At 41.0% G+C, this 17,962-nt stretch overlaps 1 protein-coding gene across 1 annotated transcript in view; it reads right to left on the bottom strand.

Moving 5' to 3' along the window:
- Positions 1 to 17,962, bottom strand: part of SORCS3 (sortilin related VPS10 domain containing receptor 3) — a 293,201-nt gene that overhangs the window by 108,018 nt on the left and 167,221 nt on the right. The window contains exon 5 of the mRNA XM_065843270.2: positions 4,683 to 4,756. Coding sequence (XP_065699342.1) covers positions 4,683 to 4,756 — 74 coding nt within the window. The remainder of the gene's footprint in view (positions 1 to 4,682; positions 4,757 to 17,962) is intronic.

Below are 17,962 nucleotides of genomic sequence, written 5' to 3'. Positions count from 1 at the left end.
AAAAAGAAAAAATAAAATTTTGGGGACACTCAGTGCAAGAATCAGCAGTGTATTGGAGAAATTCTCGTTACACCACATTTCTCCTGTTTGCGGATTTAAACACTGCTCCTCGAAGCAGATTAGGGCACATCCTATTTTCCTCCTCATGTTGTCTCTCCTCCTTCCTTGTTGGTGTTTCCTGCCCAGCTTTCACCACTAGTGTCTATTTCAGCGCCTTTTACTGTCTAGGATCATCGTGGGCAATTACTTCAGTGCTCCAAATATCCTCCTAGCCATCAGAAATGCTGTGCAGATCTCTCCCTCTCTTCCACACAAATGGGTACTCCCCACTGTTCCCTCTCCCAGGCTTTGACAGAATCAACCCAAATCCTAGAAAGCATGTTTAAAAAAAAAAATTAAAATGAGAAAAGCATTAATGTCTAGATGTACCAGGCAAAAAAAATGGAAAGTGGTCCCACATCCAACACTTCATATTCCCCAGTGATGATGGGAGGCAGGAAACGTGAATGAGCGCTCCAGCAAAGAGCAGCCTGGGCAGACCTGAAAAAAGAGGATGTGTGTCCCAAGGAGTACAGCTCTGTCCTCTGCACAGGATTGTGTTCCCTGTGTCTGCTCCGCAAACATAGGCAGATGAACCAGGGATGATATTCACAACCGTTTAGCTGATAAAGCCAGAAAACACAGGTCACCTTGTGGAACTCCACATTTTAAAGAAGTAAGCCATAAGATTATAAAAGGTCTTCATATAACATGAAAACATCTTTTAACTCTCTAGTGCCCTTCAGTGTTCTTAATCCACTGCTGTAGTACCTGGTATCACAATATCCGAGTACCTCACCCGCTACTTCCAACAAGGAAAAGAAATAATTTCCTATTTCAGTCTTAGCTAGGAGATAACAAGGCAAAGTCAGCTTGAGCCACCCAAGATGACATGGAAAAGTTGTGGTCCAGCAAAGTGCTGAACAAGGTTTGGTGAATGCTTCATGAACCGTCTTGCCCACCTGCTTAGTCCCATTGTCCCAGTACAGGTAAAGGTAGAGGCAGTAAAGCAATTTAAGGACAATTCAAGTGCTTTGAGTTCTTATCTGAACAGAAACAGAATTTAGTCAGCACAGAACACACCATGTGTTTTACAAGACAAGGCAACTTCCCCAACATTTCTTACAGTATAAAATATGGACTGCATTTTTTATATCCCTCCACATGATAGCACAGGTGTTTAAGTTATAGTGAGAGAAAATAAACAGGGCCCAGAGGGAACTGCAGAAATGTGTTTTAAGAGGAAAGAACATTAAATAGTTCTTGAACAAACTTTGCACCCATGCTGGTTCCAGTTATCTTGTGTAATTTCAGAGTGACGAGTGATCTGGGAATTTCTGTATCACATTAGCGTAAATGCCTATTTCCAGCCTTACAGGATCCTAAGTTATTAAAATCTCTGAGGCCAAGACACATGGGAGCCAAATTTGGATGCCTGTACTCACATCAAGTAACACATTCTGTTCAAGCTCTGCCACTGCCATCAGTGGGTGTAGCTAACAAATGAATCACTACTACAGAAGTAGAGATCTCAGATCCTAGTTTTTATAACTATGAGGTGAATCTCAGCTCATGCACAAACTTTGAGCTGGCCACAGGAACTGAGGATAAGTGTCCCCTAACTGTGGGACATGTGACATCCATACAGGAGGAGAATACAAAGCTACAAACCAGTGATTGGCACTAAAATCTGGGACTAAGGAAAGGAGTTGAAGGCAAGAGTCGGGATACAAAGCCACAGATCAGGTTGAGAGCTTAGGACTTTATTTTTGACTGGTGGGGGTCCATAACAGATGCTGCCTGCCAGAGCTATAGTAAAATGCACAGAGTGACCTTTGTGTCCGTGATGACTACCAAGATAGGTCTTTCTTACTCTGCTGAGTGAGAATTCATATCTCAGCCTCAAGAGTTCTGATGCAATTGTAATTTTCTCATGGCTTTAAAGACTCTATATCTGGAGCTCTCTCAGGGAAGGTATGATTATTTGGAAAGGTCTCAGAGAGAAAAATAAGACCTCTCCCTGTCAGGTTGACTGATCCCACGAACCAGGTGAAGATTATAGTCTTCACAAACCCAGTCACAACAGCCTGAGAGATGAAAGTCATGCTTTGAAGAAGAAAAAAAATAGACAAAGGCTGCCCCAGATACGGCCAGATGCATTCAGATCAGATGAACACTTTGCCATTTGATGAAGGATGCTTACTTGAGCCCCTGCTAATAAACAACGCAGAGCAACACAAACAAGCAGCTCACCTCGGATTTTGGCATCTCCCTTTTGCTATTATTTCACCTTTCCTGGAAGTTTTAATTAAGAGGTTCGATAATGTAGTATTTGATAAGGTGATGAATTCCACAGAGTAGTGTCTCATGTCACTCTGAAACATAGCTATATGTACTTTCTCCCTCTTTCATAGCTTAATAAAAAGAAAAAAAATTCCCAAGGCTAAAGTGTTCTCCTTGCATTTCTTTTTCTGTACACATCTTACAGGTCAGAACTTGTAAGCCATCACAGTTTGCAGCTTTAAAAAAGAAAGAAAAAAAAAAAAAAGGGAAATCAGACAGCTAAGGGGAGTTATTATGTTCCAAAGTTTCAACATCTCTGACCCCTGCACTACGAATTGGTTGAAATCTCTCTCACTCTGGGAAAAACCTAATTCACTCTCTTGGCAAGTTTATTGTCAGTGGGATTCTACTGTTTCTGAGTGGAATAAAGATTTTTAGCTCTATGCCATACAAGTTTTAACTATAGAAGACTTCCACATTTTCTAAGAGAAAGAGACACTTGAAACAGAGCCTTTATATAATGCAGTGTTAAAAGTAGCATTCAAACTGTGCAGCCAAAACGTTATATGAAAAATGAGGTAGATTGTTGAAAACAATCTACAGGTTTGGGCGTCAAATGAATATACAAAACCAGGCAATTTCCACTAACCATTATTATAGAAAAGTAGAAAACAAACCACAACAACAGAGCCTTTCCTTCAGAAGGAGACTACGCTTTGTTCTCAAGTCAGCTCAGCCCTTGCACTTCATTCTCCAAGAAAGTCTCTCCCCTAAGCTCAACTGCACTATTTGAAGGGTAGGGTACAATTGTCCCATGGAAACAGCTATTCTGCTCCACAAAAGGACACACCTGGAGAGGATCTACACTCACCTTTGTGACATTCATCTAGCACGAACAGTGAAATCAAAGGATTTTTGGATAATTAAATCAATCAACCATCCACCACCAGAACCAGGAGAACATGGTTACCTTTCCTTCACTATGGAAATGTGAAACAGTGGCATGGTCAGACATGGTTCTAGATCTTTGATGTATTTTGCAGGTGACCATCACATCTTCCTCTCCTAGATGTTCAAAAACTTTATTAGACTGTCCAAAATCCACAGGCACACTGAGGGAAATCTCCAGGCTTAGTGCCAAAAATCCACGTTTTAAATGTGGAACTCTAAAGCTGTTTAGAGAGATTTGCAGAAGGACTAAGACAATTTGAAAATACTATGAATACTATATATATATCCACTGCAAGGTGTGAAAATATTGCAAATCCACTCTATAGATGTTTTAGGCCTGGATTCCACATATTTTAATGATGTGCAAGAACTTCTATGAGAATTTGACTCTAAGTTATATATCTAGATATCGGTAGATATCTAGAAATATATAGATATATCTCATGTTTTGCATTTAGGAGTAAATTCATCCAAGTCCTTTATAGTTTTGACTCTTCAGAATAGGAGCCTGTGGTTTCTTAATATTCCCATCTTTTTTGGCCTTAAGGACTAGGTACTTTTTCAGCTATTCACAGATTCTGTAAATCAGCAATTCTGTATGTTCACATAAATATTCCATCTTCTGGCATGTAGTAAAGCATTAAGAATATGATTCAAGCCCCAAATCCTAGATTCAACTACAGAAGAATAGTACTCAGTTCTCTCTTTCTCACTAAACTAAATTCTTGGGCCTTCACGTGGTGAAGAGAATTTTGGAAAAAATGGCATCTGGAATGGAGGAGTTTGGAAACAAGAACTAAACTAGTTTAATCATCTCTTCTGAAGACACTCCCAATTTTGGAAGTTGATACTTGGGAAATGGAAAGGAAAATAGTCACAAAGCAGATTTTTAGCAACTGCTTGCAGATCCTGGGCTTTCACCAGTCAGTAGGAAGAAACTGGCTCCTCAGAGAGTGATTCAAAGCAGAGTTTGATTCTTCCTTTCTCCCAATGGTTGCATAAAGAGACTGGTCAGAGTGGCTGGCTCTGCACAAAGGTTGTTTTGTGGGTAATGTAGCTCTCAGAAGGGTTGAAAAATAGGTCTAATGATCATAGTCTTGTCACTGAAGCACTGGGCAGTTTCTCTGTGTTACTGTACGTAGGTAAGCAGGAGATTTGGAGTTACCAAAAGACCTGTACTTGTCTCTACAAGACACCACTGTTATCAGACAAGAAAGAGGTACAAACATGGAGACACTCAGCTATAGAACTGCAAGATACATATTATGGATTGAGTATCTAACATTGATAATGACCAAAACCAAGGGCATACTTAGTGTTCAGATAAAGCAGCCAAACCCTCCATGTTAGATGCCCTTCTCCCCTCCACAACCTGCCCAAAGTCAGCAAAGCCCAAGGGCATAACTCACCAGTAAAACCTGTTTGGAGTGACGCGCTCATGCATGAGCTGCCATTTTCTTCCAAAGTCCATGGAGCTGTACAGCTGAAAGACAGAGAGAGAAGAGAAATATAAACTTTGAGGAGGAAGAGTAAGGACTACTGCTAAATAAAGAATTAAAATCGGCCCAGATTAAGAACAGGAGTGGATCATCCTGCAGTTATTGATCAGCCTTGCTGCCAGGGAAGGCTAGTAAGGTCATCTCCTCCCCTCACATTTAACCTAGAGCTGCTGAGACTCAAAAGCATGTTGGTTCTTCCAAACTCTTTTTGAATACTTTAGCGCTTCCTGATTTCAGCCGACAACACATTCACTTTAGATGCCACATGACAAAGCTGGCAGTCCCTCTGGCCTTTTCAGCCCTACAGGAAGCAAGTGATTGATGACATGTAAATTCCTAACATTAAATACAATGAAAGACAAATCAGTTAGCATGACTATGATGTGGTAGGTAGTGACCATATTCAAAGTCATGCTGCGATTCACTTTTATGTTATGGATTATATCTCTCTTCTGTGTGGGAAAGAAAAGGAAATCGCTCCTAATTTACAACTTCTATGTTCTGAATGAGGTCTAAATTTTGAGATAAGTTAGAAATCAATCTGCTCATTAGTTAAAGATAGTGAAGTGGTTCTTCTTGAAAGTCAAATTTTCCATCTAACAATAATTTTGAGTCTTTCTGGCTAACAAATGGTGCAGCTGTAATGTAACCAAATTTCCATGCAACTCCACACTAAGTCTCCAACATAAGTTTGCTTTGTATACATTGGGCTTAGTACCACAAACACCATTCTCCATATGATTGATTTATTACCCACAATCCACTCAGTCATAAACAAAGCATACATAAGCTCCTTTTCTCTAACTTTAGGCAAGTTTGGCTCTTCAGAAAAAAATACACTTTGAAACTTAACTACTCTGCTTTACAACTAGATCATAGAGAAATAAATAGCAGGCAGTGTTTTGAACATGATTTCAAATACATTTCATCTGAAATAAATTCTGGCTCAATTAAATAAGGATTGATTGTAGTCTAAGGAGGTAGATAACAGAGCTGAGAAATATCCAAATTCAGGTCCTTAATGGGAAAACAATATAATTTGAGTAAAGGTTCTGCATTTGATTTGATTTTGAGTAACTGGATTTACAAATCAGAGGCAGGTCCACGTTCAGATTAGTAGGGTTCACAACCTACGGCACAGCTATGATGGATAGCTAAGTGTGCCTGGGAAGATAAACTATGTATGCTTGCACTGAACACTAAAGTTTCTTGAATGGGCGGTATCTTTGACCACAGAGATCCAGCAGCCACATCAGAACTGGACCACAGAACAATTTACAAAGGTGACTGGAAAGGGTTGTTTGAGCTGTGTCCAAAGCCTGAGCTGGCTGGTTAATTCTTACTGTGTTTGTACTCAACTACACAACCAAATCACTTTATAGCTAGCAGAAGGAAACGCAAAAACTGAAATCAGACCCCATCAAGGATCTAATGCAACTGGTATGTACAAAGACAAAAGAATCGGTCCTTTGCATTTATGCTAATGGGAAGTGCAATTTCTGCCAATGACACCTCAAGCCGTCAGTGAACAAAGCACATCAGGGGAAAAAGGATGGAAGCAGGCATCCTCCAATCTTCATGTCAAAATAGGCTTCAAGTGTATAGACTTTATTCCAACCAACATCACTGGGCTTGTGTTAAGAAATATGGGAAAGATTTTCTGCCCCATCAGGAGATCAGACATGATCTGAATATTATGATTTGGCCATATTTCTTTGGCACTGTCATTAGATAAGGTAAGATATTGCGCTAAAAGCCCATGTTACGTGGGCTTCCCCTGTTTTTACAGTCAAACATTCACAGTAATATTCTGAAAAAAATACCGTAGAGAAGCCTCTGCCCCAAAAGGAATTCTCCACAGATACAAAATGAAACATTGCTTATCTTTTTTTTTTTTTTTTTTTACTTAAAGGAGCCAGAAAAAGAAAATCCCTTCTCCAAATTCAAGGTTAGGCTTATGAATTCAACATCAAAGCTGTACATCATAAGGTAAACAGCAAATGTTTATCCAAATAGCATCACCTCCTTCCTTCTGAAGGAACATCAGATTTTTAGAAACAATAATTGAAAATCCACACTCCAAGAGTCAAACCTCTATAACACTACAAGTCTGCCTTGACATGAGCATGGTGCCTGCCAGCATATTCCTTGAATCATTTGACATGGCTTTACACATACAAGAACCTCTGCACACAGACTGAGTTGCATCAGTTGCATCAGACAACTTGGCTCTCTCCTCTTTGTTTCCTGACTTGCAGATTGAGCTGCCGTGCTGCACAGATCACCAGCTCCAGGCATCTTTGCCTCTATTAGCTCCTGTTCACAAGCAAGTGCAAGTGGGACTGGTGTCCTTACTGTGTTCTGCTGGGGATTAAACGTTTCCACCATGAGAGGAAAGGATTAGCAAAATACATCCATTTCCTTAGATTCTCTTTTATCTTTTGCCCCCAGCACTTCCTTTTCTTTTGCAACTGCATGACAGCAGTAGCTACATGTAGCTCAGTGGCATGACGCACAATCTCTTTCTAACTACTCCTCTCTCCCATATTGTCTCGTTTAGGGAGCATCCTTCTCTCTAGCAAGTTAAAAAACAGACACCAGTTACTGAGTATTTTTTCCCCCCACTTCTTTCCGTTAAAGCTCAGACTGACTGATGGTAGAAGGATTAAATTGAACTTGCAGCCTTTAGGCAATTTCAGATAAAGAGATAAGGAAGATATTATTCATTTCAAGAACTTTTATTTATTTATTCACCTACTTATTCTAGGCACCCAGTTTGAATTTTAACCACATGATTGAATCTTAAAGCTGTATGACAGAACAAATTCCTGAAAGGTCTCTCTGGCCCAGTTCACTTTTATAGTATTATTTACAGATCTGAATGTAAAGGTTAATGTTGAATTACTAAATAAAACATACAATAAAGAGCTTTCTAGTACGCATTAAAATTGAATATATATACATATACACTTTTTGTTCATCTACCTTCATGGGAGAATAGATGCTTTTAGAGGAGACAACAAATTTAATGGCAAGTACAGCAGATTTCAATAGAGATTAATTTGTTCTAAAGCTGAATACTAAGCAATGGAAAGAAATGAAGAATGTTGGTGCCAAGTTCTTCCCTTTTTAAAGCTCTGCTCTGGCTCTTTAGTGGTACGTAACGTCTGGCATTTCTACCTTCCAGAGCACTCCAACATGCAGGTTTAGGAGGAATGGACTTCAGGGTACCATGGGGATGTACTGTAATGGTACACCCTTTCTGCAATTCCCTTGTATTATTTGACCTACTCTGATGAATGAAAAATTAAGACTGTTCGAGGCCTTTATGTTTCTATGGGTTGGTCTTGTGCCTTGACTCAGCTAAAGAACAACATGCAGAGGGCTTGACTAAGGAGCAATTCAGAAACAGTATTCAAAACCAGAACGAAGTCTTGACTCAAGGCAAAGGTGATAAAACTCAGTTTTTAACTTGAAAATAAACTCAGAATCCTGCATCTGCCACAGAGGCACTTCAGTAAACACAGAGCACTCAGCCGATCCCAGTATCCTCTGCACCTATTTGAGCAGACAGCACCTGGGGCCTCCTGAAACCCCAGGTACTTTTGAGAACAAACATACCATGTTCAAATTCCCCACTGAACCCACCAAATGATGCTTATGAATCTCATCTACCCTTGCAGCATACAACAAGGGTTTTCCTAGGCATGACCCTAGAATTTCTGCTTGCCCACAGACTGGCATGCAATGCTGCCACAGGGCAGATGGGATTGAGGAAAGTGAAGTGGCCAGCATTGCATGTCACAAAAAGATAACTTTTAATGTGCTTTCAGATCTGATGAAGCAAGTAAAGTATTTCCCTGAAAGTATCAGGCTGGTCAGTCACATTAGCAGGATCCAAGAGCAGCTTTGCTTTCCCACCTGGCTTTTAGCTCAGCAGTACTGGCACAGCCTTTGAAAATGGGTACTGAGCACGGGGGAAAATCTGCTTATGTTCAGAAGCCTAGTCAGACACATGATTAAAAGAAATGAAAAGGCCATCCATCAAGAAGGTAAAGAGCAAATGTTTATCTAAACAGCATCACAATGCTCCACATTCAAGGATCGTAGCATCAAACATATCACAAACACCAACACAGTTCTGTGCTTTACTAAGAATACACATTCTGTTCAAGGAAAGACCCTGGCAGACCAAGTGATAAACAACTTTATTTCACTACAGGTCAGAACCTTAACTCATACTTGTCTTGCTCACAAGCACAACTCTGAATCACAAGGATACTACATAACACAGACTGAATGCTGCTGCTTCAAATTCTAAGAACACCCGCAGCATTTAACACTGACATTGTTTCTGAGATAGGCAGCAAGCCCCTTAAAGAAGTAGTTTTATCCCTGCTGTCAGACTCTATGCCATGAACATGTGCAACACGCCAGAAACACAGACACAACTACAGAGCTCAAAAGGAAGGAGTGATAGACACACAAATGCACATACAGTGTTCCATGTGAGAAACGTCTCCATGCTTTTGCAATTCTTCAGTACAAACTCTAAGGGTGACACATCCTGCTGGCTTGCTTGGATGATCCTGTTTGGACCTGGGTTAATCTGTTTGGGGTGTTTTATTTTCCAAATGAGAACTAGCAAAAAAAATAATACAAAAGGATGACTTTTCTCAAGAAGTCAAGGTTCTTAGAACTGGAGCAGTGCAAGAAACTGGCCTGCTTAAATTCCACTTCTGGAGAGAGGGGAGAAGAACAGGGAATGAAGGAAAAACAAGCACAAGAAGAAATTCAACCCCTGATGTTAGTCATCCATATCTGAACTAGACACCAAGGGTCATCCTTAGATAGGCAAGAAACAGGTTTGAAACAGGCACTTCTAAAGCACATTTGACATACTACGGTACACTTCTAAAGTTGCTTATCATTCATACCATAGAAGCCTCCATTTCTCTCCATAGACACTAAAATAAGTCCACAGTGACCCCACTGCAGACAGATTATTTAGTTAACATGGATTTCATGTTAGGTCCCCTGTTCCCAGGTTGACATCCTTGTTCTTCCTGGATGAAGCAGGTAGAAGACTGAAAGTTGAGCATGAGCTGAAGAAAGGCCAAGCGTCCAATAGCCTGGATACACTACCACAGCAAGAGGCTCACTGAAGATGTCATGTATAGATTCAGAAACAATGGACAACAGATTCAGAGAGCTCTGGTATTTATAGACTTTCTTACTCAAACACAAAAGAAGAATCAGGGCATCAGGAATATACATGAAAAGTTTACATACAAATACAATCATATACTCTTCATTGCTATGAAATTAGGTCTATTGGTCTGAGCAAACATCTGGGGAGAATCTCAATAGTTTCATGTCTGCCAGCCAACCCTGGAGTGAATATGGAGCTTGCCAATAATAGTGTCAGATAAAGTGAGGAAGAACAGCTGGACTGTAAGTACTTAAGGAAACAATTAATTTGTTGCATACAAAATTAGACTTCCCCCAGACAATACATCCAGCTGATGATGGGAAGATGTATTCGTATTAATCAAGCAGGGTGAGGGTCAGCCCAGTTGTAATTACTGGGCAGCAGCTGACATATGGTAACATGATGGAAGAGGAGGGGCAGGCTAGGCTGGCATACCATGTCCTCAGAAGAGCATGATCCCAAGCAGTAGCCTGGATTGCTCGCATGAAAAGATGGCTCTGGTCCCAGAAAAGCACAAAAGCAAACTTCTCAGCCAGAGCTGGTGGGGGGAGAAGAAGAAAAATATAAATTAAAAATATCTAAAAGATGTGTGGAGGGTTCCTGCCAAAAAAATCAAACTGGGACAGAAGAAAAATAAAATTAGGTCAATATTTCTGTAGGAAATTGGACTGCACACAAGTGGTCTGCAAAAGAATAACTCAGAAAACCAAGACTGTTGCAGAGTCTTTGATTTTCTCTAGAGAGGGAAAATGACTGTGATCACTGGGAAAAAATTAGAGGCTCAGAAGCTGAGAAAATGTTGTAAACCACTCAGAAAATTGCAACATGTGCCTTTTCTCTATACTTCTGCGTTAGAGATGAAATTACAAAAGGAGAAGAAGGTGCTACCATTAACATGTCAGAAAGTTCAATCCTAGAAGGAAAATGAACTGGAGGAGAAACTCAAAACACTTTTCAGCCTTGAGAGCACAGAACAGAGAAGTCATGTCTGATAACTGCCAGAGATGACCCATCACATGGAAGAAGAGAGCCATATGCATCAAATTTGAACTGCAGTGAAAATGTTTCAGGAGATGATAACATCAACATTTTCTCTACAGGCACACTAAGCAGCTGAGTACTGCAGGAGAAACACTTCAAAATACCTTGGAACAATATTCCGTATAGTATAAATGGATGGTCCTCATTTCACCCATTGCAAAGAAAGATCTTTTTTCCACACCTTAAATTAGACACAGGAAGGATTTAACAAGGTTGCCCTTACTTACAGAAAAACCCAAACAACCAAATAACAAGAACAACAACCAAAAAAAACCCAAACAAATGAGTCTGCACTGCTGCAGCAAGTGAAATTATATGAGTAATAATTGTATTTCTCCCTGTTATCTTCTATTTCTTTCAACTCTAAAATAACATCTACCCCTACTCAACCACTGAAGGCTACTGCCAACAGCCAGATCCCTCTAGTCACCATGCTCCACTGGTTGAATTTAGCACAGAAATTCCAAGCTGCTGAAGTGTTCCTTCTTTAGTTTTTTTTCTGTTTTACATTTTTCATCATTTGAAATGGTGTCTTTTTCTTTCAGCACTAGCTGAATCCCTGAGACACTGTCTTCCTATAACTCCTCATTCATACAAATAATAATTAGATCCCCAAATCCCAAGAAATCAAAGTTGGGATAGTAAACTGCCAAATAGCTAAGACTGACCCAAATATGTCCAGTCAATACCTGTAACAAGCAAACCATTTTCCCTTATTCATTTTTCCACTTGAGATGTCATAAAATTGTGGTTTTCCTCCTTTCTCATAGTCCTACATGCTAAATCTGCTTGTGGAGATCCCCTACAAGAATCCTGCAGCCATCAGTTGCCCTCAAGCACTCGTACTGTGTACCTCTGGCAGCAGAGCAGGCTGCGAAGCCTCAGCAGAGCAAAGGAACAAAAGAAAAACAACAGAATCAAGAAGAATTGGGTAAGAAGACAGAATTGATGTAGCCATGCAGATAGCATGGTACTGCAGAAACACGTCCTGCTTCTATATCACATCTTCCATCTTCCTTGCCTGTCTTCCATCCCTCTTCTTTTTGAGGACAGCTGGAAACCCCTCCCTTTTATAGCACCAGTATAATGTTTAAGCTGTGGGGTCTCTGCAGCCCCCTTTCTCAGGTTCTCATGTCAGGCAGGACATGTTACTTGCAGCATAATAAGGACAAGGTTCACATCTAACATGTGCAACTGGGTGGCTGAAACCAGGTCAGGAGCAACCCTGGCCATGGAAGGGGCTTTACTCACAGTAATAAAAGGCTGCATTCAAGGAAAGGTTCAGGGCCTTCCTCTGATTCCTCTCTTCCACCATTCCCCTCAGTCCAGGGGGACACTTCTGGAGTGTCAAGCAGTTAAAAGCAGGTGACACAAAGGCTTACGTCACCTTCAAGTTGATGATCAACTCAAGATGAATTATGTAATCTGTGTTTGTTCCTTCCACCTCCTCCCAGAGAAATATCAGTCCTTGACATCTTGATTTGCTGGGGCTTCAGAGGAACCAAGATCTGAAGTCTGAAAGTGCTTCTAGATGTTTAGAGAAGAAAAATAAACGTTTCTCACTCTCTTCTCTTGCCACAAACTGCTGGAAATCAGAATTCAGGTGAGGCATCCTTGACAGTTCACACTAAAGAACCTAAAAATAAATCCTCCCTCCCAAGCCAAAAGATTTGTGTAACAGCTGGTGGAGCTGAGCTTAGGAGAAAGAAGTCTACCAGCACCATATTTATGGGCTTTGTTTACACAGAGTTGTAAAAACTAGTAATTGTAATGAAAACAAATGGACCGGTTTATCTCTCTGCTTTGATTTCCTTTCCAGGTGATTAAAGGCTGCATCAAAAGACCTCATTACAGCCCAACGTTCTTCTCTAGCATGGTTCAGCCAGATTATCTTAGGTGTGAAAAAAGAACATGTCCACAGACTACTGCACGTCTGAGACTCACCAGATTTGCTCATTTCCCTACAGGTGTTGCACAGTAGGGGCATTGAAAACAGTTTTGATGAGAAACTGGTCTACACAGAAATTAAATACTAAATGCATTTCCATCATCTGACTCATACAGAGAAAAAAAAAAAAAAGTATCAAAAAAAAAGTAGCAGAAGCTGGAAAGTTCTCTTTACACTTGAAAATCTGATACTGAAATATTTCACATGCTGGCTGGCAAAAGTAGGTCTTCAGGCAAAAGAAACTCAGACTCCATCCCACTATTGTAAGACACTGGTCAGGGATCTTCTGCACAAAGCCCAAACACTTTGGAAATGTTCAACTTCATGTTGTAATTGCAAAACTCAACCCAAACCTGGCTTATAAAGAAACCATGCAGGTTTAATGCACTGATGCCATGTTTCATGTTTTTACAGTTAAAAAAATATTTTCACCTGCTGGGTTCACTCACAGTGGTGTAGTTTGCTTAAACCTGATGCTCAAAGCAAGATTTGCCTCTCTCTGCTTCTCCACTTCATCTCCAAGAGGAAAGTATACTAAACTGGTGAAAAAGGTTCACTCAAAAACCTTCACATTTCAGTTTCTCTTTAGCCTAATTGGTACATACTCATCCAAAAAACCTCTCATTTCTGCTGAGAACATAGTGTATGTTTTGCTTTTCTACTGCGTGACTGGTTTCTAGTAAAACAAGGAGTCCAGATACAGCTGTAACAGGAGCAGCGACATAAATGAGTATCACTAAAGAAGTTAAGGTGTGTTTCAGTCCTGGGTGAAAAACAGCCTCTCTTTTTCCTACTTTCTCCCCACCCCCAGAAATGCCGGAGTGGCTCAGAACTGAGATGAAAATTATTACTTTCTTATTTTTTTTTTCTTAAACCAAAAATCTGCGGAAAAAAATGTGTTCCCTTTGGTCAGTCAAAACACATTTCAATAATTTCTAAATAATTTATCTTTAGTAACTTACAAAAGGTAAGAAATGCCATTTTGAGGGAAGGCTAACTCTTTTGGTTGCTTGTTTATTCCTTTCTTTATGACATTTTAACCACTTCAAAATCAGTTCTACAGTCTGGGGCAGGGCTAAAGTTGAGCAATATGCTGCAACTGACCCAATTCTGATGAATGTTTTGTTAACAAGCCTTACTGAAAACTGAAGACAAACAAAACAAAAACCAAACAGCAACAACAAAAAAACTAGCACACAAACACACCGTCAGAAAACCCTCCCAAGTAACATGCCATGCAGAGGGCTGCTTTCCCACATCACTGATGCAGAGCAGAGTGAGACTAGACACAGAAAGGGGCAGGGATACAGAACAGGGAAGACAGGGACAACACAAACTGTGAAAAGATTGGAATGAGATGGAGGTGGCAGAGCTTCTTCCTGCTGCCAGGGTCTACAAGGTGCACCAGGAGATATATCTACCAGTATTTTTTCCACTGGCATCCAGTAGGCTCAGCCAGAGGAGCAGGCTGCTCCTGTTGTCCCCAGCTGCTGTTTCACTCTCTTTTTCTCTGGGATCAGCTCTTTAACAGTGACAAAAGACTGAATCAGCTCTAATGGCTGCTGAGGTTTCTCCCTCCAAGCCAGGCTGGTCCCTTTGCCCAGCTTCTTCTCAGCTCAAAAATCATTAGGCAGTTTTTCATCCAAAATCTGTGCTAACTGGATCCATCAGCCATGTGGATACAGCCAAGAGGGCCATGCAGGTCAGCCTCCGCTGAGGAGCTCTGTGTCCTCTCAGCCCAAGAAGAAAATCTTGTTTGCTCCTGGGGCTTCACATTGCACCCCTTTAGAAGCCTCTCCTGACACTCTGCTCATTGCTTATACTCCAAAAGTTTAACAATAAGGGGAAATAAATGGGAACTACATGTCTAATGAGAACATTTTTCATTCAAATGTGCTTTTTTTGTGTGATATATGCCTTTAATTACAATGCAAGTGTCTGGGTACATTTGTTGCTATTACAGAACAATCTTTTATGTTTATTGAGCATAAGACTAAAACAAGCAAAGCAGAAGAGGCTCAGACATTAGCCAGAGCAGGACATAAAGCTACAATCACATGCCTGGCCCTTCTTCTCTTCTTTATAAACCCTTTGGCACTATCTGCATGGTAACCTCTATTTTATTCAGAACGGGATTTAATGAGTGTTTTTTTTCAGACCAGTGAAAGAGATTGCACATCACCGAAACACCTTCCAAATTCAAGTAAGATTTTGTTGAGTTATGTGGAAAAAAACCAGCATTTGTGAAAGCATATACATGGGCATTAATGAAAAGGGTTTGAACCTGCACTCAGAACAGCATTTTAGTCTGACATGTAATTGCTGCCCATGTAAAAAGTTTCACGTAGCTTGAAAGAAATATTAGTTTGGGCTCAAGCAGAACATGTCATTTTGGCAAAATTAAAGCAACATACTTTGTTCCAGATTAAACTGTATGTTATTTAACACACATACACTCCTGCCACCCAGTTCAGCTTCAGTTTTCCATTCATCAGGATTTTCACAGGCAAGGGAGGTTACTAAAGGCAGCTCCCAAGTTACATGACCCATCACCCTGCAGACACTGAGCAGACACACACCTGAAACTAATCTGGCTCACATAGGTGAAAATGCTGTAAAGCAAAGCTGCTCCCACATGGGGTCAGCCCCAGCAGAGGGTCAGTGTTCACACTCCTCATGCAGTTCTCATCTCACCAGGTGAAGAGCAACAAACTTCACACGTGCTTAAGACCTTCATGCCACCTTGCAGGGTGTTGTGCAACATTATTTCTTCACAAAATCAGAACAATCTCACCAACTGTCCACATTCTTCTACCTCCTTCACTCTGCGAGGACACTGTGCCCTCTCAGACTGAGGCCATGGGATTTATGATACAAAGGTCAGGGATTTATAATACAAAGAAGGGATCACTGTGAAATCTTTAGTGAATGCTAAATCACACCTTTCTTAAGAGAGGAACTCAGCCGGGATCTTATCTGATTTCAAAAGCTAACAAGTAGCTCTTGTCATCCCCAGGAAAAATGAGAAAATAACAGCATTGCACTGGCCCATTGTGCAAGCACATTTCCTATAAGCACCCAAAATCGGGGTGAACAAAGGTTGAGCTACACAACATATATACTTTCTGACGATTGAGGAAGCTCATGGCTGCACACTGAATAAATTGAATCATAGAACCATTTAGGTTGGAAAAGACCTTTAAGATCACCAAGTCAAACTGTTCACCTGGCACTGTCAAGTCCACCACTAAACCATGTCCCTAAGCACCACATCTACACATCTTGAACACTTCCAGGGATGATGACTCAACCACTTCCCTGGGCAGCCTGTTCCAATGCCCAACAACTCTTTCCATGAAGAATTTTTTCTGGCTCTAACCCCATCCTTCACTGCTGCCAGAGACCATTGCAGCCTCCCTCCATGCACACACAATAACAAAGCTGTAAAGCTGGAGGGGTTTGCTCTGGCTCGGTGGCATTAGCACATCAGCCCAGGGGGTTCATGAACCAGCTACTGTGCATGCAGAGCAGCTAAACATTTTGCTCTCCGTGGCAGAGGTTTTACCAAGTCTGAGGCAAAGATGCATAAACCAAGAAATGCATCAGAGGCACAGCTGCCAGACAACTTGGAGAGAAGTCAGGAAAAGCTAATCAACAAGAGTGACCAGAAGAGAGAGATTCCAAGAGTTGAATGTGCAGAATTTTTTCCAGGGATTGTAAAAAGGAAGCACAGAACTTTCTACCTGTATGTATAAATGGCATAACATCAAGGAAATGGAAAGCTTTGAAGGCTAGCATGCATGAGAAAGCACAGACAGACATTTCTAATGCTTAGAGAACTTTCCTAGACACACTTCCTAAGACAGTTCAATACAAGCATTGCACATATTAATTTTTAATAATTTCCTTCCCATTTTGTCACTAGTGTCCATTACTTCTTATGGCAGTGTAATCAGTAGATGGACCAAAGGCCTATAATCTCAGCTCCCCCTGTTAAGAGATTTGCGAGTCAGGAAGGATGGTACAACTGGCATTTCACTGGATGTACTCTAGCTGGATTCTGCTTCTTGGGCCTTACAGCAGGCATTTACAGGCTGCCACAACACACCATGATACCTCCAACTCTTTTGGTCACAGATATCCCCCAATGCCATCCTGAAAGGTTTCTGGGAAGCTACAGTGGATGAAAGGGCCCTGTTTAAGAAGTGTACATGTCCTGCACTGGGAGAATCCCTCTCTGAACAATTCTGGTTCCCACACACAGCCTATCTCTGTTCTGCCTGGGACCAAGGCCAGATATTGGACCAAACCAGCCCAGAGAAAGAGTCATCAGAGTTAACGGGAGCCTTGTGTCCCCAGAAAGAGAACACGGGTTAGTGAATATTATCTCCTACTCAAACATCCTGGTTGTTGTACCATCTTCTACAATTCATTATTTTACACCATCCTCACTACTGCATGCTTGTCATATCCTGTCCTATAATAAATCAAGAGAACTTAAATTTGAGAAGAAATGGCCTGTATATCTTGATTCATTGGATGCCTTAAGTACTAAAGCAAACTTGTTTCCATGAGCTTGAGCACATAATAAACTTGCAGTTCCTTACAGCTTTATTGTCCTACTCCCCAGTCAGCTCTGGACTCTACCAGGGGCTCTGTGAGCTTGAAGATGTTCTCCAGTACTGCCTGTATAATGCTGTTCAAATCCTGTGGGGTAATTCAGTCTAATTCTCACTAGCCAAATTCCTCCTTGGCCAGATTCCCTGGTAATCCATGCACAGACAACATGCAACTACTGAAGGGAAAAACAGAGCTTGCTTACACATGTACCTATCTCTACACACACACAACCAAGCCAGAGGGCACATGTAGGAAGGAGTTTCAAATCCAGGAAGCTCCAGAGGAATAGCCTTTCCTTCATCCTGAACAGCAAGTGGTCTCATGGAAGATGAGAGACAGTGTACTCCCTGCACTTCACAAGGATTCAGT

The sequence above is a fragment of the Patagioenas fasciata genome, chromosome 8 (genome assembly GCF_037038585.1).
Source record: "Patagioenas fasciata isolate bPatFas1 chromosome 8, bPatFas1.hap1, whole genome shotgun sequence".
In the NCBI taxonomy this organism is placed as follows: domain Eukaryota; kingdom Metazoa; phylum Chordata; class Aves; order Columbiformes; family Columbidae; genus Patagioenas; species Patagioenas fasciata.
Note: the sequence above shows the minus strand (reverse complement) of the source record. Positions and strands in the feature narration are given on the sequence as shown.